The sequence below is a fragment of the Hippichthys cyanospilos genome, chromosome 9 (assembly GCF_059441005.1).
Source record: "Hippichthys cyanospilos isolate Australia breed blue-spotted pipefish chromosome 9, RoL_Hcya_1.0, whole genome shotgun sequence".
Lineage (NCBI taxonomy): Eukaryota > Metazoa > Chordata > Actinopteri > Syngnathiformes > Syngnathidae > Hippichthys > Hippichthys cyanospilos.
The window spans coordinates 9,142,114-9,169,099 of NC_142377.1; the positions used below are offsets into that span (position 1 = coordinate 9,142,114).

Genomic DNA, 26,986 nt, shown 5'->3' on the forward strand with positions numbered 1-26,986 from the left:
TAACAGTGTCCACTCCTCCTTTTTCAATCTTCCGTCATTGGATCCAAAACGACGACATGTAAGGGACTCTCTCTTTATTATTATGAGTTTGGCTGTAATTACAATATATTTGTTATTCATTTACATCCTGTAGATCATGGCGTCCATAAGAAAAAGAACAGATGAAGAAGATGACGTGTCCAGTTCAACTCCCAATCAAAAGCCATCGTTCAGAAAGGAAGCGATGGGGATAGCGTCGAAAATCCTTCTGTATGCACAAGAATCACCGGACATCAGCGATGATCAACGGGACAATTACTCGTTATTTTATAAACTGCACAGTATTTGGACCATGTTTTTAAATGTTCCAGTACTGTGTTCACACACCATCATATATGAATGGCATATTATACTTGTTTTGAATACTGCACTGAAGTTTTTGTTTTATAAAAAGGTTTCAGACAATATATTTTTGCAATTTTGTTGACGTACTTGCACATTCACGCAGGTACTGTTATTTCCCACGTAAGGAAATTTTGTTATAAGGAAAGCTCGGACAACACAAATATGATTCCTTACTAGAGAATACTTATGGTATATGTGTATATTTCACTGCGGAAGTAGAATGCAGTAGGACTGCCTGTGTATTTGGGCGGGGGCATTGGGAAAGAGAACACTGTAGCAGTACTTTTCCTACAAGGAGAGGAAGAGGGAAAAAAATACGACATGAGGCACTCGCTAGCTCCGGGCTGTTAGTCAAAAAGGAAAGCGGAAGTCTTGAATGAGGCAAAACTTAAAAAAGAACATCTCTCTCAAGGGAACTAGAAAAAGGCCATTGCAAAGCGGGAAGGCGGAGGCGTAGCGCCACGCTGACAGACTGCGTTCTCCTTCTATTTGCACACATTTGCATTAGAAAAGAATGCGCAGCGGACAGCAGTTCCGCTCGTCGGCGGCTAAATGGAAGTGACCTCGCCACCTCCTCGAGTGAGTCTTGGAAGAATTTGAGTGGCGGCGGCTTCAAACAGGCCGCTATAACATTTATCAGTGAAAAAGGAGCTGATGTAGTCCAATTAGCACAGATATTGCTGAACATCTGTCTTGTACAGGAGGAGCAATTATGTTCAGTGATTCTTTACATCTGTGAAGTCCTAGTGGAGCCCTGCAAAATGAAACCCGGCATCTGTTATTGGCAGTGTTGGCCATTGCCCCAGCAGAACACGTATGAGGTAATCAAACCGTTATATATATATATATATATATATATATATATATATATATATATATATATAATTACACTCAAAAACAGCAGGTGGTCGAAGCCCAACTTTTCAACGAAAACATTCTCAATTTTAATGTAATTAAACTGAGGGTATACGCCTATCTGTTCTGTACTGTCAAGATGTTGGCACGAGTTAAGTCAATTTTGATGGGAAATACGCATTTTTGGCCTCCAATCAGGAATTGACTCTTTTGATTTATTCTTAACATCACCTCTGAGAATTGGCAGCCTGCTTCTTCATCTAATGGATAGTCAGTCCAGTGTACAAGGCATACACTGCCAGTCTCCATTCATTTTCTATGCTTAGCATGAATTTGTTCCAAGTATAATAATGCATATAAATAACATACCAATATGATGAAGAACAAGTCATGTTACGATGAACAAATTCCAGACGATATAGTTCCTCGGAAGCGATCACAATAAATAGTAGCAGTGTTGTTGTTTTAAATGTCGCTGATATAAAAATTATTTAAATTCTTTTGGAATGCAGTAAATTGACTTAATTGACAGTAACAAGTAAAAGGTAAAACAATGCTAACTTGCTGTAGTAAGTCAGTTTATCAAACCAAATTCATACCATATCTTACAGGCTATTAAGCACATTTTTTTCTAATCATCTCAAAAAAGTATGTAGTAATGCACCCTATGAACCGGTGCACATTTCAATGATCATTGTAAACCGGTTCACTTTATGCTCAGAAAATACGGTAATGACTTATAAGAGCTATCGTTTGTTGGGTTGGATGTAATCAATCATAATAAGCAGGATGAGAATTGGACTCATTTTATGAGTAACTTAATGCACTCTTGGTTTTCTAAATTATGCCCCAGATTGTATTGAGTGAACTGTGATTTATTGTACTTCAAATTTGAGAATGTGCTCGGTACGTTCTTTTTTCTTGAAGTTCAACTGATCTGCATCGTAAAATGCCTTTGAAACCACAAGAATTCAACAGGATGGGAATACGCTTGTACCCACTCCCTGCTAAAGCCATCTTGGCCCAGATAGAACAAGAGATAGGGAAGGTAGAAGGAGCCAGCGGTGCTTTGAGAAGAGCACCGGGAGGTAAGGAAACAGCCATTAGAGCGGCTCTGTTAATCAGCCTATTAGGGTTTAATTGAGGGTAGTTAATTAGAAGTCCGTAGGCAGTCTGTGCTGGGGGGTCAGGGGCTGGCTGACATGAGATGCAGCTGGCTGAGCAACCTGAGCCGATTGTTGCCAATCCATTTGCAAGGCCAGTGGCTGACAGGCAAGAAAATTAGCTTTAATTACACTTGTCTTATTCTGCTACCTTTAAGGCTTTTAGGTGTCATAAATTTTTCACCCTCGACCGTCTAAGAAATAGAAGCCGGCCAAGGTGGTGTCGCAGCCGAGCAAACACACTTAAAGTATGAGCCAGACAGGATGTCTCCTCAGAAATCAAGCGCCGGCTTGCTTTTGAGGACCCGATCGGTTAAAAGTGAGCGTAATATACGATATTGTGTGTGTGGTGCCAAAAAGACAAAAAGTTCCTTCTGGCTAGAGTGAGGCAAAAACTCACCTCACACCATCTCCAGACTGAAACGACTACACATCTTATAAATCGCCCCTCACCCGCATAAGGAGCTCCAAAAACAAAGATGTGCTTGTCCTCACTCTAAAACCAGCTCTGCGTAGAGCCAATAACACCAGGAGCCGAGTTGCCGCTCTTTAAATGTAGATTTGATCGAATGTCCTGTTCCTGCCTCATCTGGATCATGGGAGCCTTGAATGTGATGTTACCGACTAGACATGAGCGGATAACGAGGTTGACGATGTTAAAAAATGTCAACGTTTCAATAAATGCTTATATTGTTTATAACCAGTAATGAGCGTTTTGTTTATACTTAAGCAAAGTGGCACACAACAAGCAGTCTCTAAGAATAATTAGATGGCAACCACAGCCTTTTTTTTAAACCTTCTTGGCATGCATGGGATAAGGGGGGGTTGGGTCTTTGTCTTAATTCATCTCTTCGAGACCTAATGGCACCTTTAAGTGTCTAAACCAATGAATATGCTGAATTTTGAGGATCTTATCCACTTCTGGGAACTGATTGGATGAAGCTTAACCAACCGAGATCAAGTTATAACACTTAGCAAGACCGCCATGCTTTTTTTTCCGACCTCATAAGATGGCTCTCAAAACATATATGCAGTATATATATATATATATATATATATATATATATATATATATATATATATATATATATATATATATATATATATAGATGCTAGTCAAACAAACATGCTTTCTGTATAATGTTAAGGGTTTAGGTGATAACAACCAACATTATTCTGAAAACAAAGTCAGGTGTACCCCAAAGAGGCCATTCATGGAAGCGCAACGTAGTTTGGCGACACGGTATCACTAGTGCTTGCAGAGTTGACTCAAGCTGCCTCTGAAAAAAGCTGCAAATAGCAATGACTTATTTTTATAACCTTTGTGGCATGCATGAATGATAAGGAGGTGTCTTGGGGGGCACTAGAACTTCCAAAAAACAATTCAAATAAAGAAGAATGTTAATGTATTTATTTATTTATGTTTATTTATTCATTTGTACTAAACATGGTACATGTTTTCTAATGCACCAAATATTAAATATTTTGTTTAAAAATTAAATAGATTGAGCTACACACAAAAAAAAAAAGGCTGTAATTTTAATACTTTGGACACCATGTCATACCATACCATACGTCAGAATCTGTAATTGGCCCGTACCTAGAATCCAAGGCCTTGGATTGCTTAGTCTGGGATAGATTTATCCTGTCTGGGTTCATAGAGGAGCAAGGCCACATCCAGGTTGTCCAACAGGAGCGTAAACACATACATTTAGTGTGCAAAGAACCTTAAATCCAATAAAGACTTCAACAAAGAAGTGCCTCTTGCCTCCGAATACCAAACAACATGTGATCCTCCTTAGGGAAATAACTTGCTTGTCTGTTCCGCTTAGCCCCACAGGTCCGAAATAATGGAGGAACGTCCTGCTGAGGATGCCATGTGCTGCATGGAATTATGTCACGTTTTTATGCCGAAGGAATGCGAAATGGTTAAAACGCAACTGCAAAAGTCTGCACCTGAACTGGCATTTATTTTGTGGCCTCGTTACACCGACGGGAATTATCAACGCAAAACAACAGTGTGAGCTTTTTGTTCTATGCTCAACCGTGGTGTGCTTCTTATTCATTGCTGTCATATAATCGGTCCTCCTACCAGGTAATAAGGGAATAAATCAAATAAACAGCCAAACATAATCCCTACGGAAGCGTGGAGCTGCCAATGTTGAGTAAACATTTTTGACTGCTCAATATGCTCCAATGTACTTTCAAAAACATTCAAATGTATTTATGAGTACGTGTGAACGTACTTGCAAACATGTCAAAAACATTTACTCCACAATGGTACCTCATAGTTTCATGAATCCCGATACAGAAGTGAGGCTTGGACGAAAAAGTTTAGGGTTAGGAGTTAGGATTAGGGTTAGGGTTAGGGTTGGTTAGGTCTAGAACTGTCAAAAATGCCTTAGTGAGATGTCAAAATACATTGAGGTAATCTTCTAACTCCCGTATTTTGGCAGATACAAAAAAAACATGAGAAGTCAATTGTAAAGGAATTAAATAATTTGTCCTTACAGTCTAGAAAAAAAAATATCTGGAATGTGCGAGGGAAAAAAAACGACTGCTCACATGTGGCATTCAGTTTTTAATAACTCCACTAAGTCACCATAACTTAACCCTTACACAACTAAAACAAATGACAAATAAAGCCGTAGTGGCACGCCATACATGTCTGAGACAAAGCTCAATTTACATTTCTGTCAGTAAGTGCTAAGTGCTGGCTGGCTGGCTTTAAAAGCTGTCTCCTGTATGGTGACTTGATACTTAAGGAACTGCAGGGAGGGTTGGGTGTTTAGTGGCTCACTGTGGGTAACAGCGGAACTCAGAACACAAGTGACAAGTAAGAAAGTGCAGCTGTGTTCTGTTAAAATTTGAGTCTATTGTAGAGGAATCATTTATTTTCAAAGTTGCTGTGTTGTAGCATTGATGACGGAAGGCACATCAAAACAATCACAATGCTTTTTGACATCAATTGAGGAAGCTTGATCAGTTAGCCACATAAGCATAGTTTTGACGCAATTTATATATATATATATATATATATATATATATATATATATATATATATATATATATATATATATATATATATATATATATATATCCACTGGATCCTTATTTCTAATAATTCTCGTAACCGGACGGCGTAAATCAGTTGGCTGTTAGCATCCAGTGCCTGTTGCAGCTAACAGCAGCTCGTATTTCTGGAGGTTCTTACAACATTATTTTCAACAAAAGAATCAAGCCAACTAAACCAATGTCCGAGTTCATCCTTGTTCACACGCAGTAATATTACTGAAAAGGAGAGGATCATGTAAAGGTTCTGATAGCTCCATACCTATTTGAACCAGCTGGAGAAGAGTGCTTCGGTTAGAGAACACGGAAATATCTTTCATTTGATTGGTTTATTAAATTTGGTCTTTTGGCACATACACACAATCATAAACCTGGTGGTGCGCAACGTCAGGTATTTATGGCAAAATCAATTTGAGCTGCAAGGAAAAGGAAAAACAACGGTTTCAAGCGCAGCATTCACTGACCGCTCACAATGTGGGAAATTCAAACCACACTTTACTTAACCCACAACATATATATAATTTACGGATATGAACACAAGACAACGTGAAGCATTTACAAAGATGAGATTGATTCTATTTTGCTCTAGTTTTTAAATGGTCACAACATTGTTGGTGCATTCTATACAAAGCAACAGAAAACACCAGAATTGGACCTTAAAATTAAGGGTGCATCTTTTGGAGAATCACGGTATTAAACGTCTAAAAGCTTTAGGTCCGAAAATGTCAGTCACAACTTTGGGACAGTGCTTTTCAACGATTTGCCTCTCGGCCTTGTCGAGGCTGAATGAAAAGGTTCTTTTGTGGAATTTTGCCCTGCCATTCTGCACTCAGCAGTTCAGAAGTGTATACATTTATATAAATATTGTCTTAGCTGGAACACATTCCTGCTGGCTAGTCCCCTCCTTCGCCTCGAAAAGACATACACATAAAGTCCTAGCTGCCATATTCGAATTGGCATTTCACTCTGTCAGTTTATTTTCAAGTAGTTGTTGCTGTTTGCCCTTTGCGGCCCAAGAATGTTTGTTGAGGATTTACAAGGTGACATTTTACAACGCCTATCCCGGCGTCACCGTTCTCTTCCTATTTTCACACTGTTTCAAATGCTTTGATAGATGTCTTCCCGTTCGTCATGAACAGCTTCGGCACACACACGACGTTGCATGTTGCTCAAGATTATATTTGCAGAAAACAAAAGTCCTTTTAATGACACATCTGCACACTACATTGGAATTGAATATATTGCTTTCTATTGGATCCCTTGTATCCAATTTCAGTTTTGTCTATATAATAAGTGAGTTTATGTGGTCTGCGCCACCCACCGTCGACACTGCAAGGCTAACTGCATGACTAAAAACAAAAACTCATTCATTCACAAGAGATGGGAATCTCACCGCAACCGACAATATCAATACAAGATTTATGTACCGTATTTTACGAACCATTGAGCACAATATCAACGGACAGGCCTATTTTAAAATAATTTTACACATAGTCTAGTCAATGAACTCACCATTATCCAAAATTTTGATTGGTCCTGGCGGCTATCGGAAGCTCGCTTAACTCACGCCGATCCCATTTTGTAAAAATTGAAAATATGTCACCAGCAAATATCAAGACAAATAAAAAACAACATGCTTCATAAAAAATGTATTGCCATACTTTTTTAAGTAAATGAGATAAGTAAACCAACAAATAATTTGATTACCAAATATTATGTATTGAAATATCAATTGAAAAACAATGTTTCTCACAATGTTAGGCAGTTTTCCCATAATGGAGTAGATTGGCCGGCTGCAAATTCTCTTTGTGTATTTTACTGACCACACCTCGCAAAACCAGATAGTTAAATTTGTAATTAGCCTTTAAAAGCAGATTTGTTGATTTCAGTGTAAAACATGAGTCTGATACCATTTTTTTTTTTAAATCATTAAGGGAAATGTGTCAACTAAATCTTGGCAAAAGTTACAACGGAAGGAAAAAAAAAATGTCTGCAAACACTTCACCTGTTTTCAGCTTGTGAAAATACAAACTCAGCTCAAGCTTTTCTGACTGAACAAGGCTGCATTCATGTGCTGATTCATACCAGCTCAGTTCGAGGAAAGCCATCTGCTCTCGCACCCCCTCGCTAAGGGCCTGTTGTCCAAGTACGAGCCGTGGCTCATCATGTACATGTGACATCTATATAGACTTACTGGAATTAACACTTCTAACATAGTTTCTGCCTCGTCGGGTGTACGTGCTCGCGGCTGTTTTCTTGTTGTTTTACTTGACACTCATTGCCAAAGGAAGAGTTGCTTTGTGCCTTGTAAGTAGCCGCTACAATTATTGTTCGCGGTCTTTTATATTTTAGACACGTAGGTTCAATTTATTACCGAGAAAAGAAAACAGAAAGGAAAGCCTATACCGTTCTAAAAAAATGCATCCTGCACAATATACAAAATAGGACAGGGCCACAAAGAGTGGGTTTCAACACGAACATGCAGATGCTTTGGGCAATATGGATTCAATTTCTTCAATAAAGCTAACATAGAAAAGCAGAGTTAACCCGACGTCAAACACGCACCCAACACAATTGCTTCCTGTCATGATGACAGATGTGTTGGACGTGACATTTAAAAGTACATGACTTAGGAAGTCAAGCTCAAGCCAGCCAACAAAGAGGGAGTCCTGGAAATTTGAGCCGCCACTACGATCAGGTTACCGAAGGAATCAAAAGCGATGATGTGAAAGAACAACTCCGAAGTGTTTCGACTTGAACATTTGGATTCAACCTGGCATCGCTGGACAAATGGCGCTCCCTCGGGGAGGATGTCATCAGGCGTAAAAACTGTGCCAAATGGATCATGTAAATGAGCTGCCGTGTTCGAAGACAGAAGTCAACGACGTCGTCGTTAGCCTCCCAAAGAATTAACACTTCGTTTGGCTCTTTGCCACATCTTCGGGCTCAAGGTCCTTTATCTTCATGTTTTATAGATTTTCCTCTTCGGAAAGAATTTGTTACTTCTCTTTACATAGCCCCAAAGATAAATCAAAACTTTGAAGGGCCCATATAATTAAAATCTATTTTATTTTGGACCTTTTCATCATGTTATTCTGTTTATTTCGTATCCTAAAAACCACCAATGTGATTATCTCCTTCGTTGATTTATTTCTAAGAATTCCTTGCTTGTTATGTGCTCGAAATACCGGCCCCAACCTAGCAAATAAAATGGCTTACAAGAGGCAACATGATGATTACAAGCGCTCGTACCGCCTATAAACCACTCCCATCCTGTGCAAGGGTAAATAGACTCCCACGTTTACGTTTTTTATTTTTGGTTTCAATTCGAACAGCATCATGAAGGCGGTACGGCAAACACATGATGAGAGGCATGGCTTCAGTCAAGGAGACGGTTTATGACCTGGTTAGAATTGTTGCTACCAAAAAAATAAATAAATAAAAAATAAAAAAAAAAACTCATATTTCATAAGGAATTAATTGCCAGAGTCCGAAAAACAAGCAAACCTGTTTTATGTGACATATACAATATGTCAATTGTACTGCACTGTTGCAAACTTCAATTCAATTGTACAGCTGACAATTTAATTTAGGATAGACATCGTTACGACAGAATGTCCTTTAAAACATTCTCTTTACCATCATTTGAGCCCTGTAACCTCTATACGGTTTCCAAGCACAAGAATTACAGAGAGGGAATATGTTCTTCTTAATGTTTCCCACAAACATCTTTGTTAGAAGTGCACTGGTCAAAAAGCTTGGGGCGACTTCATTGAGGTTTGACAATACAGTCTGCGACAAACCATATTTGTCATTTTGCGGCTTGCTGTAATCCACACTTGTAATCCACGGAAACCTCTTTGTTCAGCGCCGCCATTGTGCATGAAAGCAATCTTTGTGAAGTTGAGTTTTTGAACGCGTCCCACGAGTTGACCTTAGGGTTGGCGTGCCTTTTCACACAAGATTTTGATAGGAAGTGAGAAGGATCCCGCGCTGTTCTTTTTTGAGAAACATAAGTGCAGCAAAAATGTCTTTTATTAGGAAATTCCAAAACTTCTCCCTTGCATTTCTTGACTAAGACCCTTCTTGACTAAGACCCAATCAGAGTGAGCATGTGAATTGACAACATGCTCATTGGTTACTGGAATGACATCACCTCTTGGCCCTCAGAAAGACATCCCATACTACTTTCCTCAACTATCAGCAAGATTTTATATATATATATATATATATATATATATATATATATATATATATATATATATATATATATATATATATATATATATATGTATATATATATCATATTTAAAAAGCAAAATAACACAGAAAAACTCTTCACACTTAAATCTAAACAATCCTTTAGCTCTGTAAAATAATGCCACTAATATTGAGTACAGTATACATTTTGATTCATAAAAGCATGACTCAGAAAGGCAGCACAAACTATAACATTCCCAGTATTGCTGGTTGTGTTGACGCTGTAAGACAGTTTGTCTTCTGCCTTATTCTGTTCTTTTTTTTAAGCTTTCCCATCATCCATTGGTCTATCAGCAAAACCAACATCCGGCGGCGATGAAAGACTGCTCACCTCTGGTAGGGTAACTACACATCATACTCAAGCGCACGATTATTTAAAAATAATACAGTGGACCCCCATGTTACAACGTCCCTGATTTATGTTATTTTCATGTTGCGATGTGGAATACTGAGTTTTTTTCATCCCTTCTTTATGACATTTTCCCGGTTATGCAACCAAAACAACTGCATTAGCTATTTAACATAGGTTTGGATTGCCCGTCATACGACGAATTCATCTTACGACCCCAACCGCGGAACGGATTAATGTTGTAACATGAGGGCCCACTGTATTACTCAAATAACTGAGTAAATAGTAGGACATCACAATCCATACTTTGGGTTATTCTCTTCTACAATAATGTCCTACTTCATGTCTCGAGTCCTTAATGTTACAATGTTTTGCCCTTGGACACTGGATTCATATTCCTGGCAACGGTTAAAATCCCGAAATGCTGATTTGAGGTGTCAAGCTGTCAACCGGAGGTGATTTGTGCGGTCACTGAGACATAAATATTCAGTGAGCGTTGATAGGCATGATACATCATCCAGCTTCCCATCTGCAATATCATTTGAAAGTTTTCCATTTTGCATGAGAGGACCAAGTCACATACCTCAATAATGCGGTCGTGGATTTGAAGGCCGTCTTCCTTGTCGGCTGGTCCACCCTCAATGATTTTGGACACAAAGATCCCCTCATTTGAAGTGCTCTCGTTATCATCCTATGAAGAAAATTGCATATATTATCATACATACTTAATTTCCAATGAATAATAAGTTTATTTTTTTTAAGTTTTACATATTTTTTTTTTTAAACTTGAATTTAAACTGTGCATCGCAGCGTACTATTTTATTCTCTAGATAGATTTGTGAAATTTCGTATATGTGATGTGATTTCACAAAATAAAGTCGTAGAGATTACTTTTGAGTAATTGCCCAGAATACGAATTTTCAACAAATATCCTTTTTGGGGTTTCTACAAAAACTACCTCCTTAAATTCTCATCTTTCATTTCCCCACAGTCAAAACGTTCAAATCGTAACCATTGTGTGAAAATAAGGGTTGAGTTGATGATGCGCACCACTAAAAGATGAATACATTTTTCGGAATTGTCGGGATTTGAACTTGTCATTCCAACTGGTGTAACTTTGTCCATTTCTGAGCTACTCCCGTGTATTATATATATTTTTGAAAGGAATTAATTTTAAGATTTAAAATATATCAATATCATTGTTTTCATTTTCAATGACATAAGCCTGATTTTGTCAAAGCACATCACATATATGATTTATGAAACGCAGTGACATTAAAACCAAAGTAGCCTTGTTTGTTAAAAAGTGATCAGTAGGAACGGCAACTGCGATACATTCACGTCTATTAAACTGCCTTTGAAAGGTAATCAGATTACTTTCCCCAGGTACTATGGGATATTTGGGTGCTGCTAGCTGCAAACTCTACTCCCATTTGGTGTTGTTGACTGTTGTTAGCCGCTAACAGTTGCGTTGCTCTTTTCTGGCAACGGGCACTGTATAATACAATGTCAGTCTTTTTTTAAGATTAGGGTAAGCATTATTCGTAATTCAACTTGATTTCAAGGTGTTAGTTTGTTGACGTCAGTGACGTGTCGAGTCAGCTGTTACGCCACAACACGCTGCGGTTATCGACTTCAAAATAAGGTATTGATGTCCGTAGGTTCTTCAGGAAGGTTGGATTTATTTTGAAGTTGACCTTCAAATCGCGTTAGCCGTGGGTTAATGTCATGCATAGCATGAACACTTGTTGCTGTGGTTAGCTTGACTTCTTCTTGATGATTTACAGAAAATAAACGAGCACCCGAGGCCGTCAATAAAATGCAAAATCTATCACTGGTAGACCCGGTTTAAAAAAAAGTTATGAGTGTTAGGAACATGCAATTAAACTCCTACTGTGCAGGCATTAAAATGGAGCGACTTCAAACACTCATTTTGTGAAGCTGCGAGTTACAAATTAGTAGTTAGCTAACTTGTTAAAAATATAATGAATGAACGAAAGTTACGACTTACAAATTATAAGAACGGAAGTGTTCTTAGAATGAAACCCTTCAATTAGCCACGCAATTAAGTTCTTCATGCTGTGGCGTGTTTATCTGCACAAGCAGGGCATGAGAAAACTCAGTAGGAACGTTATCTTTTCCGGATCAAAGCTCCAATCGTTAATGATTTTCGCTATGATAGATGCATGATCTGTGTGGGCAATGAGATCTTGGTATTGGGTGTTACATGACCGCGGTACAAGTACATTTTAATTGAAATCAATGTCTGCCAAATCTGAGCTAATCATTTCTAATCGTAATGGTTTCTTTCCTTTTTCGAGCGCAGCATAAGTAGCAGTGTTGACACGGCATGAGGGCAAATGGTTCTACAAGCTCTTGGCCTTACGAATAACCCTTGACATTCCCAGACCAACAAGGTCTAGCGGAGACCACAAAATCTGGCAGCTGCAGCCATTCCCAAATGACAGCCACATGAAAAACGCATGTCAAAAGCTAAATGGACATTAGGGCTCACTTTTTTAATGAATAGCCTCTTCAACAGACTGACGGTTTTTGAGGTTGCTAGCAAAGGCCGAGTATTAGGCCAGCTCTTTCATGGGTTTTTCATGACGTTGGCAATGGCAAAACTGAGACTTTTCTGCTTTATATTTTCCTGCCATAAAAGTTTCAATGTCAGAATCTACGTGGCTGCAAGGAATGGCGTCACAGTGGCTGTGGAAAACCTGTTAAGGCTTGAGTGGAGTCCGAGTGGAACTGATACAGTGAGCGCCGTTTTACGTCCACAGCAATGATTTTCGGTTATATTCCAACTCGTGTGTGGCATATTTCGAATTCAGACTTGAATCGTAACACCTAACAGCAAGGGAAGCCGAGACCAGACGAGACATCTTTTGGTGTTTACCTCACCACCAAAATGTCCTCAATTAGATTCACTGACATGACCCCATATTTAACGGCCATAAAAGTAATTATAGTATTTTTTTTTCTCAAATCTGTAATATGCCTATCCCACAACCAACCAAAGATGACCACAATCAAATTTAATAATGCAGTCGCATTCATCCACAGACAGAAAACGTGCTGGACTATCTCAACAGTCTTTCATGGGAGGAATTTGGTGCTCGAAGCTTGTGCTTTACATTCCTAGCTTGACATATGACACTTGTCTGATCACGAGGGGGGAGACGAACCCTCCGAGACGGTCTGCTTTTAACCTACCCCACTTGGCTTTCCTCCCATGATGTTAAAGCCCAGAGATCCGTCCTCGCGGAGGAGGACAACTGCCACACTTTTGGTATCACTTTCCTACGGGCAAACAGAGGAGAGACATGAGGTTAAATGCACAGGATGATTTGGAATTTTACCTCACATTCACGAATAGAATAATTCAACAGATGAGGAAAATAATTACATTCTAGCCGCTGAAATCGAATGCTTAATATTATATTTGGAAAAATGAAAGAGCAATATGTTACAAACATCCAGACAACCAACCATCATTTACACCTTATGTCCCACAAGATTTCAACGTCAAAATTAATGATTTGGAAAACATTTATTTAATAACAAATTATACATTGGCCAGATAAACAAAGCTGTAATTAAGACCTTTCAAGGCGGTAAATATGAGGTGCCCAACACAACAACGTCCGTTTTACTTTTCACGATAAATGGTCATGAATGAATAAATTAATTAAATTTATACTTAAAATACTAAAAATACAACAGTTACATACATAATACACATATTATTATGACATAATTCTGCATAATATAATTCATATAACATAGTATAGTGTATATGTATATTACTATAATATTATTAATATAAACATAATATACTTAGTGACTATATAACTCCACCTATATAAATATATACTATAATTTATCACGTCACACTATTTGATGATTTATTTGTCATCATACTATGTAAACATACGTCCTCTTCCATATACTTGTTTGTAATTATTTTTTATACCTTTTAAACAGATTTATAGTGGTACTACTTGTTCTTTTTCATTTAATATGCAACTCTATAAAAATAGAAAAAAATACAGACTATATGGCTCTCCAGAAGCCAGAATACATATACAGTGGTACCTCTACTTACAAAATTAATTGGTTCCATTTCCAATTTCTTAATGATAATTTTCCGTAAGGCAAATGACCTAATCCGTTCCAATCCCAAAAACGCTCATAAACCCTTAAAAGAATATGATCAATTGTAGCAATCGATAATATAAATGTAGTTCATTTATTTGTCTTGAGATGGCACTGGTGTATTGAAGAGAACTTTGTTTAGGTCGTTTTATATGGATGTTTTTATTTCACATTTCCACTCATCCAGGTATGATCTATTAGTCCACAGTAGCAACAAAATGTATTTGTGGATCATTTTGAAATTTTCAGTTTACCTAAGTTTAGGTTTAAGGTCATGTGAAGTACTTCCTGTTTGTTGTGTCCTAAAGCCTTCTCGCTAATGCGCTAACGACGAGCTAATGATGCTAACGACGGACGCAACAGCAAGCTAGTTAACTAGCGATTGTATTGCATGTGTGCGCGTGTATATGCAAAACACATGTAAAATATGTCAAATTTACTACAAGCCATACTAGCTAGTGGGTTGGTCAGCGAATTCTCAAGAGTGGCCAAGGCCATGGACTGTGTTTTCCATACAAGCATACAATACAGGATATTTGCGTACTAAGAGTTAATGAGGTGATCTTTAGGGGGGAGCTGGCTTGCTTCCAAGCTAACACTCCATCCACGTTACACCGACTAAATATAAAGCTTAGATCCGATGGGCACGTATAGCGCCCTGACTGCCGTCTACTCCAGAAAGGCCATCATGTGCATGTCAGGCCGTTGAGGAATGCGCAGCCCTGCGTTGTGTCACGCCGCCATTCGCAACACATGCGCTCACATCGGCGGGGCAGGCGCGTCAGCAAAAAGTCAAGAAGCCAAAAAGACCATTTGGTAAATAAGATAAAGCTGTTGTGAGCAACTGAGCATCTGCCAAAAGCCCTGAAACAAACTGCAAGGATTTTTGTAGTCGCTTTAACGTTTAGTCGCAGAGACGTTTGAATGAACTCAGAGTAATTAAGGAACATTTTCTTACACATCTGCAAACACTCTCGCAAAGCTTGCATCATTAAATGAGAAGAATCTCGTCAGGAGGTTGCACATTTCCTAAAGCGTCAGGTATGTCCAGGTGGTGGAAAGAAGAGAGAAATTCCAGCGGTGACTTGGCATAAAACTCAGAACAACAGCCAAACTTTCTAGGCGAGAGACAAAATCTGTCTGCCTTGCTACCAACGCGTAAAAACCTGCAATTTAAAAATAGCTTTCCCGTATATAACTCATTCAATCCCAAAGACGTAACTTGAAGTTTTTTTTCTCTCTTTTTTGTCTATACGGACATTTAATCCCCCCCCCTCTCTATATATATATAAAATACATAATACATAAAATTTTATGAGCGCAAATTAGAAACAGTATAACAAAGTACTATTACTTTTTTGTTTAAAAAGGGTCTAAAAATCATTATAAACAAGTTTATATATATATATATATATATATATATATATATATATATATATATATATATATATATATATATATATATATATATATGTGCTGGTATGTGCTTTCTATTTGGTTTTCAAGGGTTTGGCTAAAGGATAGTGTAAAATTGTAATCATTACTTAGTACTTATATACCTAAAGTGATCAATTACTTAAGTATTTAGGTAATAAAGTAATCAAATACTTCTAAGGACTAAAGTACTACGGACTACTAAAGGACTAAAGTAAAACATAAATAATTCAATGGGACTGAATGTACAGACTGTTAAAAAATACCTAAGTATAAAAGTCATTGATTAAAAACCAGTACTTTAAGTAGTAAGTCTTAAACTAATCAATTTCATTAAATAGTCAAGTATAAATTCATCTCGCACAAACATCTCGCACAAACATGATTTTTTTTTTTTTTAAGAAATAAGTAAATGAAAGAGGAAATAAGTAAATGAAAGAGGATGAATGTACCCTCAAAAAACATCGAAATATATCTTTCGGATTGAATGAGTTCAAAAACTGAGCAAGCCCACGTGGAAGAAATTTAGCAATTTGGTGTCTCAATGATCGCACGAGGCAGAACGTACCGTACTGTACAGCGAAATCTTCAATAAAATCCTCGTCTACGAAAAGAGATTTATTCAGTCTGCGAGTCAGTGTCTGGCACTCGGGTTGTTTTTTCTCAACGCATTTACGCTATATTAAAATGAAATTCCTTGTTCAATCCAACAGACACTTTTGACATTTTGCACTCAGTCTACATTCTGCAATAATTATGCATCGTACGTTTCATACTCTGGTCTGACTAACACATGGCTAATTTGGACCAGACTAAGATCTGCTCGTGCTTTTTCGTTCCTTCCCGCAACCTTTGGCAAAGTCATCGAAAATCAATTTCAATTACGTTTGCTGTCACGCTGAGACAAAATGGACACAACGGTGGACACAAATTTATAGTTTTCCGAAGGATAGTACAGTTGTTCTCGAATGGGGGTACCCCTGGAGGTAGTTGAAGGAACTCCAGGAAGTACCTGAGAGTTGAAAGAAAACGAACATGCAGCAATCCTTTAAAATCATTGTTGAATTCATGAAATGTTTCAGGAAAATTAAAGTTTATAAAACAAATTGTATGTCATTAGTTTATTCATGTTTTTTTTAAGCCAGATTCTCCCCCATACTAGAATGGTTCGAGCCAACTTGTCATGTGCCTCCTCTCGTTACCTGTCAAGTTCATGATTTCTCTTTGTGAATGCATCTCTGTTATATTCACAAAAGAGGACACTTTAAGTGAGTATTTTTTCTGTGGACAAATATTTATTCTTAATTATTTATTTTTAGAACAGGTCTGACACTTAATGTTGATTTTTTTTTTCTGGACAAATATTTATTAATAATTAAATAATTAATTTATTGTTGTGAACTGATTTCTAAAGTAACCGCAAAAGAGGAGGCTTTTTATTTGTTTATTTCTGTGGACAATTTTTTTCTGGAACATGTCTGTCACTTTATGTTTATTATTTTTTGTGGATAGAGATTTATTAATATTTTATTTGTTTTTGAAAACAGATCTCTTCCTTGATCCAAGTTTGATTATTTTGTGTGGATCAATGGATCAATACAAATGAAGTTTGAAAGGTTATAAAATTTAATAAATCAGACACTGATGACATGTTTTGTTTTGTTTTTTTAACTCAAAAATGCTAGGCACAGGTTAAGGGGTACTTGACGAAAAATATATATCACAGGGGGTATTTCACTGAAAAAAGTTTGAGAACCACTGGGATTGTATCCACTTTTGTTTTTTTGTTTTTTTAAATTTTGCGGTGTGACGTTTTTCTCAGGTAAAAATGGAGAAAATGACTTAAACCACCCCAAAGTTTCAAACCGAAGCTGTGGGTCGATTCATCATTGGAGTTTGTTATGACTTCCTCAATGAAAGGTGACCCCGGGATGACAGGACGCCTCCCCCCCCCAAACAAGCATGCCGGCCAGGAGCCAGCATAAGTGGAACCTGGCTCTTGTTGTGTACAAAACTGCAGTAAATATTTGGCCCTTCCCCCTTTTGACCGCCAGCTGGCCAGAGGCCCAGCTGACATGGTCGTCTCAAACAAGACAGCCCAGAGCCCAAATTGTAAACTCTGACCTCTAAACAAGGAACTCCCAATCCGGTTACAACTCCGCAGCTAACCGAAAATGTCTCTGTTTCGGAGATTTCTAACGTTGCAACTCAATTATGCTATGCGGAAAATAAAACAATACCATGACTATCTCATGCCAAGTACACCTTATTATCAAATTATTAAAGCACCTTATTCCAGATTTTTTGCGCTATTCCTTACAAAGTACTTGTAAATATCCGACCAAAATTTACCCTGCTCATTCCAAAGTACTCTTGTGCCATATTTTGATCAGTTTTCGGTTATTTTCTCAAGTGAAATTTTGAACAGTGATATGTTGTAACCATCTGGGTGAAATTTCAGCTCCCTAGTGTATTATTTCAATACTTTTCCTTTGATGCGAAAGTCCTATGATGTAAAGATAAAAGGATCAAACAATATTGTCACTTGCATGCTGTTTTATTCCGCTTGAAACTTTGGCAACTCTTGTGCGGTATTTTGATCATTTTGTGGTTTTTTTCTCAAGCAATAGTCCCATTTTGAACGGTGATATGTTGTCATCATCTGGGTGAAATTTCAGCTCCCATGCGTATTCTTTTATGCTTTTCCTTTGATGCGGAATGCTTTTGATGTAAAGATAGAAGGATTGGAAAATACTGTCACTTACTGTTATTGTTGTTGCATATTGTTTTATTCCGCTTGAAACTTTGGTATCTCAGATGGTTAAACTCTTAAACTCTTAAAAAATGCGAAAATATGCACTGGATGAATGAATTGAAAAAACCAGAGAGACTATTTTTTCCACACTGTGCACGTGATAATAAACTTTTAATAAACAGATTTTTTGAAAGGGAATTGACACTTTTTCTTTTTCATTTGCATTAAGAGTGATTTGGATTTGAAGTTTACCCCTTGCTTGGTATTTTAACTACTTTGGGTCGATTTTTTCACATCAATCTCGCAGTATTTTAGCCAATGGACATGCTCCTCCATTTTGAACTTTGAAATATTGTCATCTTGGTGAAATTTCAGCTCCCTTGGTGCCTTCTTCACAGCTTCCCTTTTGATGCGGAATGCGTTTCGATGTAATGTTCAAAGGATTGGACAATACTTTCAGATGTGTGTTGTTTTATTCTGCTTGAAACTTTGGTACCTTATTTTTTTTCCTTTTCTTATTGACATTGAACTTCAGCGTACTGAGAAACTTTTTTTTTTTCCCACACTCTGCACATGACAATAAACTTTGTTTCCATTTTTTGAGGGTGGTTTGTCGCCCCTGGCTTACCTTGCAGGAGAAAGTGACAGTCCTGGTGAGAGAATCGATTCTGGCGCTGTACTCTGCGAATTTCTTCTGATATTTCACCGCCGTCATCTGCAGCTCACCGTGAGCGGCGGAAAGTTGCGCCAGGAGCGCTTTTTCCCTCTTGTTAGCTTCGATGGTCTGCTTCTTGAACTCGCTATCCAGACACATCATTTTGTATTGCAAAAAGCCGTTGAGCGCCTTGAGGGCTCGCACGCAGCAGTGATCGTTCGAGCGCTGCTCCCGGAGCGTCAGCGTCAAGCCGCAGCCGTTCTGGCAGATCCCCGCAGCTCGAAATTCGCAAGTCTCCCGCATGTGAGCGTCCACGTCCCGCAGGCTGAGCACCTCGTCGCATCCTTTATTCCCGCACTTTGCCGGAGAGTAATCGCACATTCCGGCGTGCTCGGCCAGATGCTGCAGCTTCACCACCGCATCGCAGCCGCGCACATGGTTGTCACATTTGATCTCCAGCTTCAGGATGAGGTTCTTCAGAGGCAGGACGTGGTTGAGTTCTTTGGAAGAGATCCGCTGGCATTTGACGGGGCAGCTGCTCTGCTGGACGACCCAAGGTAGAACGCAGCCGGAGCAGAAGACGTGGCCGCACGGAGTCGTCAGCGGGTCTTCTAGAACTTTATTGCACAGGTTGCATTTCAAATCCGGGTCCACTGTTCCACTGAAGCGGTCCAGCTCGTATCCCATGTTTTAGCGAGGCCGAATCCAAACTTGTGGGCTCCCCACCCCCGCAACGTGACACGGAGCAGTGGGGCGTGCTTAGATGGTCATTGGAGGAGCGCTCGCACACCGACTAGAGCTTGCAAGGGTCCTCTCTTGTCTTTACTCAACTCTGGGTAATTGCCTGACTTTTTGCTGCGTTTAAGTGCGGCTCGGAAATTCCCCGTCCCAATCGAAGAATCGTTGTCTGCGCTTTGCTTATTTTCGAGAACTGAGGTAAATAAATGCAAGCGCGAGAAAACTTCCGTGGCCCTGAAAACACAATAACTCGCCAAACAAAACAAAAAAAGTCTTACACCCCCCCCCAAAAAAAAACAACCGAAAATGAAAGTCATAAGTAAGCAGACATTAATAAGGCAGTTAGCATTGTTTCTCTTTTTGTTGTGCTTCTCTTTTATTGTGTTTTTTAGTCTGTTTGCGTTTCCCGATTTGCAGTTTTTTTGTTTCTTGTAACGTGATTCTGTTGTTAATTTGTTGTTGTTTGCGCTGTGTTTTTGTTGTGTATTTATTTGCATTCATTTTTAAGTTTGCTTTTTGTTCACTGTTGCGGTTTTATATTTTATTTTACTTTTATATTTACTTTACTTTTATATTTTATTACTTATACATTAGATGTGTAATTGGTTTTGAGGGTAAAACCTCAAGATTTAAAAGTGAAAAAGCAAGGCCAAATGTTTGCCCTCGTCTTGATAGACTGACAAATGTGATCTCAGGACCAGTTTTCATTAAATAAAGGTTTGACAAAACACCATGACCATGTTTCATGGTACATGTTCTGACAGGCGCAACATATGTGAAGACGAGCTACTTTGGAAGGACGCTTAGCCGTCACAAACAGGACTTTCAAGTTTAAACAAAATTCGCTAAAGGGCAAATGCAGGTAATAGCTGAAAATATTTATCATTTTTAGGATGTCAAATGATTATTTTTTTCTTTGTTTTTCAACTGAACAAAAGACTTTAATGACTGCATGTGATTCCTGATTCATTTATGGCTCTCTGGGAAGCCTAGTGAGCTCACTCAAATTTTGGTATGCAGCCGGGATTTTTTACATTCCTCATACCTGTTCCAAATGGCAAAATGTCGAGACCTCACTGAAATTGTGAAAGTGTGTGCATTTAACAAAAACCAATACATAGCTACATGTGAACGCCAAAAGCACGTTGGCTCATATTAGTTGCTGTCATTGAATTTCTACCATGCTGACACCTTTGTTGCAATGCAAAGGGAAGATTTTTGCATTAGCAATGGGGGTACTTTGTAAGGCTTTGGAAATGGGCCATCTCATAATCATCACCGTTTTTTTTTTAGATATGACAAAAGCATGCGGGTCATGTGGGAAACTGACAGATAAGTTATTGCTGTTCAAAATGTCGTTTCATGTTGTGAAGAAACATGATGTACTCTGTAGAAAAAAACACATTTGATGTCTCCTTGTGGGTTCCCTTGCATCTGAGTCCAACTCCCACGCCACCACTCATGATTACCTATTTTTGTCCTTTTAGCCGTTTAGTCATACTTTACAGTAGGCTACTCTTGGTGGTAATGGAAATCAAAGTTTTGTAACATCAGTGCCTTAGGTCAGTAACTCACAACCTTTTTTCAGTGAAGTACAGTAAGTTAATATCTTTTCAGCCAAGTACCCATAACCAGTGCAAAGCATTTTTGGGTAAAGAAAGAAGACTACCGGTTCACAAAAAAATAAGTAAATAAATAAAATGAAAATAAACTTAAAGAGTTCTCTTCTGGATCATAGAAAAAGAATTTGTCATTATAACCTCATTATTAATAAATATTTTTCCACAAAAAAATAATCAATGCTAAGTGTCAGACCTGTATATATATATATATATATATATATATATATATATATATATATATATATATATATATATATATATATATATATATATATATATATATATATATATATAAAAGTATCCTGTTTTGGGATTTCAGAAGATTTGTTCACAAAAAAATATTATTAATAAATATTTGTATTTATTTCATTTATAAATAATAATCAACTTTAAGTGTCAGACTTGTTCTCAAAAAGTAATACATATAAATAAATATCGTCTACGGACAAATATTTGACTTAAAGTGTCCTCTTTTGGGATCATAGTCGAGATGAGTTGACAGGTAACGAGAAGTGGCACATTAAGCGTAGTAAGGAGAAGAATCTGGCTTTTTAAAATAATGAAATTGATTAACCTACTGAACATTTATGAACTTATATTTTCTTGAAACCATTCATTTAATAATTATTTTTAAAGGATTTTAACATGGGTTTGTGTGTTTGTTTGTTTTTTATATCGCGAGTACTTCCTAAAGTTCCTTCAAGTACAACTGGGTGTTTGTAAAGGTCTCATAGGAAACAACGAGACTTCATTGGGCTCATGCAGCACACCGACAGATGGTGTGAACTAAAGTTGGAGCTGTCAGTTTTCACAAAAAGAGCTTTGATTTGCATAAACATAATCACTGCATTCCAGGATCAAAAGTGGAGCATGACACAATCGCATCAACTTATTAGCTAACAAATGCAGTCGATTATGATTACAATCTGCTGTTATGAAGGTGAAGTTTGCTTCTCACAGCAGATCTGTCATGAGGTCTCTCTAGGGAGCCTAGAAACAGGATATGGGTCAGTGAATCGAGGATTTAAACAAAAACAAGACTTCGGAAGGACAGAAAACTGTTTATTAGGAAGTAAGTCAAAGAATAAAGAACGAAATCTGAGCAGGAATATAAAAATAGACACACGGAAAACAATCTCCTGGAACCAATTGCAGCACACATTGTAACTTAGAGTATGGAATGAATTAGCGCTGACTCCACTTGAGGAGCTTATTGGCTGTTATATTATACTGTATATATATTCAACTCAAATGCATCTAGCATGTTGTCATTGGGGAGGAAATGTTTGTGAACGTTTGAAAATGTTTAGATGGCTAACAAGCATTATATTCAGCTATGAAGCAATCAGTCAATGAAGGCCATTGAGGCAGTGTATCAACACTTTTGTCGTTGATTGACTTAGTTAGCAAAGATGGATGTTGGACCAAAGAAACCCTAATTTGTTAGCTTAGCACAAGCGAGCTAGCACAGATGTATTTTAACGAAGCAATCAGTCAAAGAAGGCCATTGAGGCAGTGTATCAACGCTTTCGGCGTTACTTGACTTTTTAGTGAGCAAAGGTGGTTGTTGGACCAAAGAAACCCTAATTTGTTATCTTAGCACAAGCTAGCTAGCACAGATTTATTTATGGAAGCAATCAGTCAATGATGGGCATCGAAGCAGTGTATCAACGCCTTTGTCGTTACTTCACTTTTGAGTTAGCAAATTAGACGTTGAACCGTCGAAGCCCTATTTTGTTAGCTTGGCACCGGCTAGCTACGACAACATGGGTGAGACGGATTTATTTTTAAATGACTCAATGAAGGACATCGATGCACTATATCAACGTCTTTGTTGTTACTTCAGTATTGAGTTAGAAAAGTTGGACAATGGACTGTAGAAACCCTAATGTTTTTAGCTTAGCACCAGGACGCTAGCACAACATGGGTAACACGGCTAGCTAGGACAACACGGGTGAGATGGATTTATTTGAAAAGCAATGACTCGGTGAAGGACATCAAGGCACTGTATCAACGTCTTTGTCATTACTTCACTACTGAGTTGAGTAGAAACCCTAAATTTTTAGCTTAGCACCAGCTCGCCAGCACCACAAGGGTAACACGGCTATACGCCATCAAGGCAGTATATCAAGGCCTTTGTCATTACTTCATGATTGAGTTAGCAAATTGGACGTTGGACTGTAGAAGACCCAATTTGTTATCTGGGCAGGGCCTAGCTCACACAACATGGGTGAGATGGATTTATCTAAAAAAAAGCAATGCCTCAATGAAGGACATCGAGGGAGCGTATCAACGATTTTGTCGTTTCTTGTCTTCTTAATTAGCAAAGATGGACGTTGGAACGTAGAAAGCCAAATTTGTTAGCTTAGCTAACACAACATGGGTGACTTGGATTGATCTAAAAAATTTACTAAAAGCTGAGTTCTGTCTCTGGCCAGTATAAGGTTAAGGGTACTGGACAATTAAGCGAGCTGGAGTGTGCCATCCCTTGGCTAAATACTGTGCAAATGGCGGAAGGAAAATGACCCAAAAATGATCAAATCTGCACAAGGTTAAAATATAAATTAAATGGATAAAAATGGAGCAGTTTCAGACCTTTATGTTCCACTGCTTATGATATGTTTTCTACCTGCGGGAGCTGTCTTGAAAAAGCCTTGGTATTTTATGCTGGACTAGTATACTGTAATGCATTAGTTACAGAAGTTTCAAAGGCGCAAGTGTGTAATATTAGGAACAGATGAGTGTCCCACTCCCACCAGAGGAGGGGGTGGGTGCTTTGGTGGGGGGGGTCACTTGAGAATCTCCAATCATAAGTTCCTTGCTGCAGCCTATGAAGTCCTGCTGATTTTCTGGAAGCTCTGTTCCCACTGGGTCTATAAATAACACACACACAGTGCAATGGGCTCCCTTTATCTCTGAGGCTTAACAAAGTAAAGAGAAAAGAAAAGAGCATTCCAAAATCTGCTTTCATGTCGCAATGAAGCATATTTGATTATATAATGATGTAATTACATGCATTATATTCTCGTAAGTGAGACGGACTGACCGGTGTGCTTTGCGCATGCTTTTTATTAAATGTCCTTCGGCACACCCAAGAGCTGTGTCCATTTGACCAATTAGAAAATGTAAGGCGAAACACTATTTCCTTTCCTCTTATCTTTTTTATGCTATTTATTGCTCAACCCTGTGGATCTCCAATGGAGGCACTTCAGGGGTACGTAAGATATTAACAGGGTTTCTGCTGGCTTAATCCTCTTCAATGCATTATGCATCCACTAGATGGCGCTGCACCAAGTTAGTCAAGTCACACGTTAGTCAAACTTTATTGATAGGCAATCGGAAATTAAGAATAAAGATGATTTGTGGAAAGTACTATCTAAAGAATGGGGCAAAACATTACATTAACAGGCTGTTAGATCAATGCAAAGGTGAATTATAATTATTCTTTGAAACATCAACATTTCAAACAAGGTGCTCTAAAAATTTTAATTGTATAAAATACATTTATAACTAAAATGCAGAGGTAAAAATTAGACTCACGGTTTATGCACTGTATAATGTGCACTGGATTATAAGGCGCGCTTTCAGCTTTGAGAAATGTTAAGGCTTTTAGGTGCGCCTTATAGTGCAGAAAATACGGTAATAAATCTTGAAAATCAGTTAACATATCATGACTCATATTTAAAAGGTGCTCCAATACCAGCAACGATCTTCTTGCTGAAGCCTGTCACCTGAAGTCGAGTGACGGCAGGACTGGAGCGTCAGATAAAAAAATGCTCTGCTGAAAGCTGGCTGATAACGAGAACAGCCACCGTGAACCAGCAAGCTGTGACATCGGTGTTGACAGCTCGCGCAACGAGCGTAGTTCACACTTGCGCATACTCCCACCAACTTCTCACGCATGGCTGCAGAGCATGGATGTGATACCAGCAGGACGTGATTACCTTTATTCTTTGGAATACACCTGAAGAACTGGAGGTTTCACAAGACAACAACAAAAGCGCAGGAATTTGATCTTAAAAGAAGACAAACATCGGGACTAGTTTGAATGTTTTTCCGCTTAATTGAATTGAGATTTGTTAACGATCAAAAAGGCTTGTGATTTGTTTGAGATCATGGCCTGCACACGGTCGTGCCATAATATTTCTACCGTGTTAGCACGTCTGACTTCCGCAGCTAGAGCATTCCGAAGTATTGGAGAGCCCAAATAGAGAATGTTCAGTCTAGAACTTGCGGACTTCTTTTGAGGTCCCGTACTTAGCAAAAGATCAGATTGTTCCAAATGTAGGCTTCGGTACGGAACATATGGCACCTCTAAGTTGGCAATGAAGGTGCAAGGCCGTGTAATATTTCATGAAAGCTAGTGTTATATTTGCAAATGATCTTGCCAAATACTGAACAATAGTCTTATGTTCTGTTGTGTTTTGTTTGTATTTTGGTGTTTATCTTTTTTTTTTTGTTCGTTTCAGTCTGTTCAGTGTCGTCGTTGGGCTTTGATTTGTCTTTTCACATTCTGGGTTTTTCGGTCTTGTGTTCATGTTCTTCGTTCATGTTCCTTTTGTGTCAGAGTCCAATCAGTTTGATTGCATCCACCTGTCTTCATTGACATATTGTGTTGGCATATTAGTGCCCAGTTCAAGTTGTGTCTTCTCCAGGTGCTCCTTGTTGCCTCGTTAGTTTTGAGTGTATTTAGTTTCCTATTTCCTTTCAGTTCTTGTCGCAGTGTTGTTGTCAATGTTGCATCATTTGTTTCTGCCCCTTTAGCTTGTTTGGTTTTGGCTAATTTTTCATAATAAACTAGTATTTTTCTGTACACAACCTGCCCTCTTGCTTTCCGCATTTTGGGTCCTTAACTTTCTATCACCTCACACTTTGCTGAATTGCGACATAAAGGGGGTCAAGTATTGATCTCTGCAGAACTCCTCAAGTATGCAACGTTACAATCCCTAAAGATCGCAGTGGCTTGAATTAGATGCCTCTGATGTCTCTGTCTCTGAGATATCTATATCGAGGCAGCACCAAGGTTGAGTAATAATAGTGATGATTATGTGTGTTATGGTGGGAGTTCCCAAGTGATTGTGTAACACTGTGACAGGGCTTCTCAATTATATTTTGAGAGAAAACCTCACCCCCACATACACGCCGACTATACAGAAGATCATCTATAAAAAATACAGGTTGGTGTAAAACTGAAAACCAAAAACATCAAAGTGCATGAAAAATGTGATGCCAATCCTTACTTTCTTGCAATTACAGTTCACATGGAAAAAACAACCCCCCAAAGTGACTGCCCTGAGTGCACATGGGCACAGTGCATGATATTTTAACAGGCTTTCTGCGGACATCAGCAAATATGATTTTTAATACCATGAATTGAAAGCAAATTAAATGGAACATGAAGCAACGTTAAGCTTGTAAATACTGAACAATAGGGGGGTAGAGTATTGATCCCTGTGGGACTCCACAAGTCATGTTGTAATACTCAGAGTTCACACTGGTTTGAATTAAATGGCTTACCCTCTCTTAAGAGAAAATACC

General features: G+C 38.3%; 1 protein-coding gene across 1 annotated transcript in view; it reads right to left on the reverse strand.

Moving 5' to 3' along the window:
• pdzrn3b (PDZ domain containing RING finger 3b) overlaps nucleotides 1-19,865 on the reverse strand; it is an 83,351-nt gene extending 63,486 nt beyond the window's left edge. The window contains exons 1-3 of the mRNA XM_088424312.1: nucleotides 19,062-19,865; nucleotides 13,303-13,389; nucleotides 10,667-10,774 (exon numbers count right to left, since the gene is read on the reverse strand). Of these exons, the coding sequence (XP_088280438.1) occupies nucleotides 10,667-10,774; nucleotides 13,303-13,389; nucleotides 19,062-19,775 (909 nt within the window). The 5' untranslated portion in view covers nucleotides 19,776-19,865. The remainder of the gene's footprint in view (nucleotides 1-10,666; nucleotides 10,775-13,302; nucleotides 13,390-19,061) is intronic.
• Nucleotides 19,866-26,986: the final 7,121 nt, after the last annotated feature.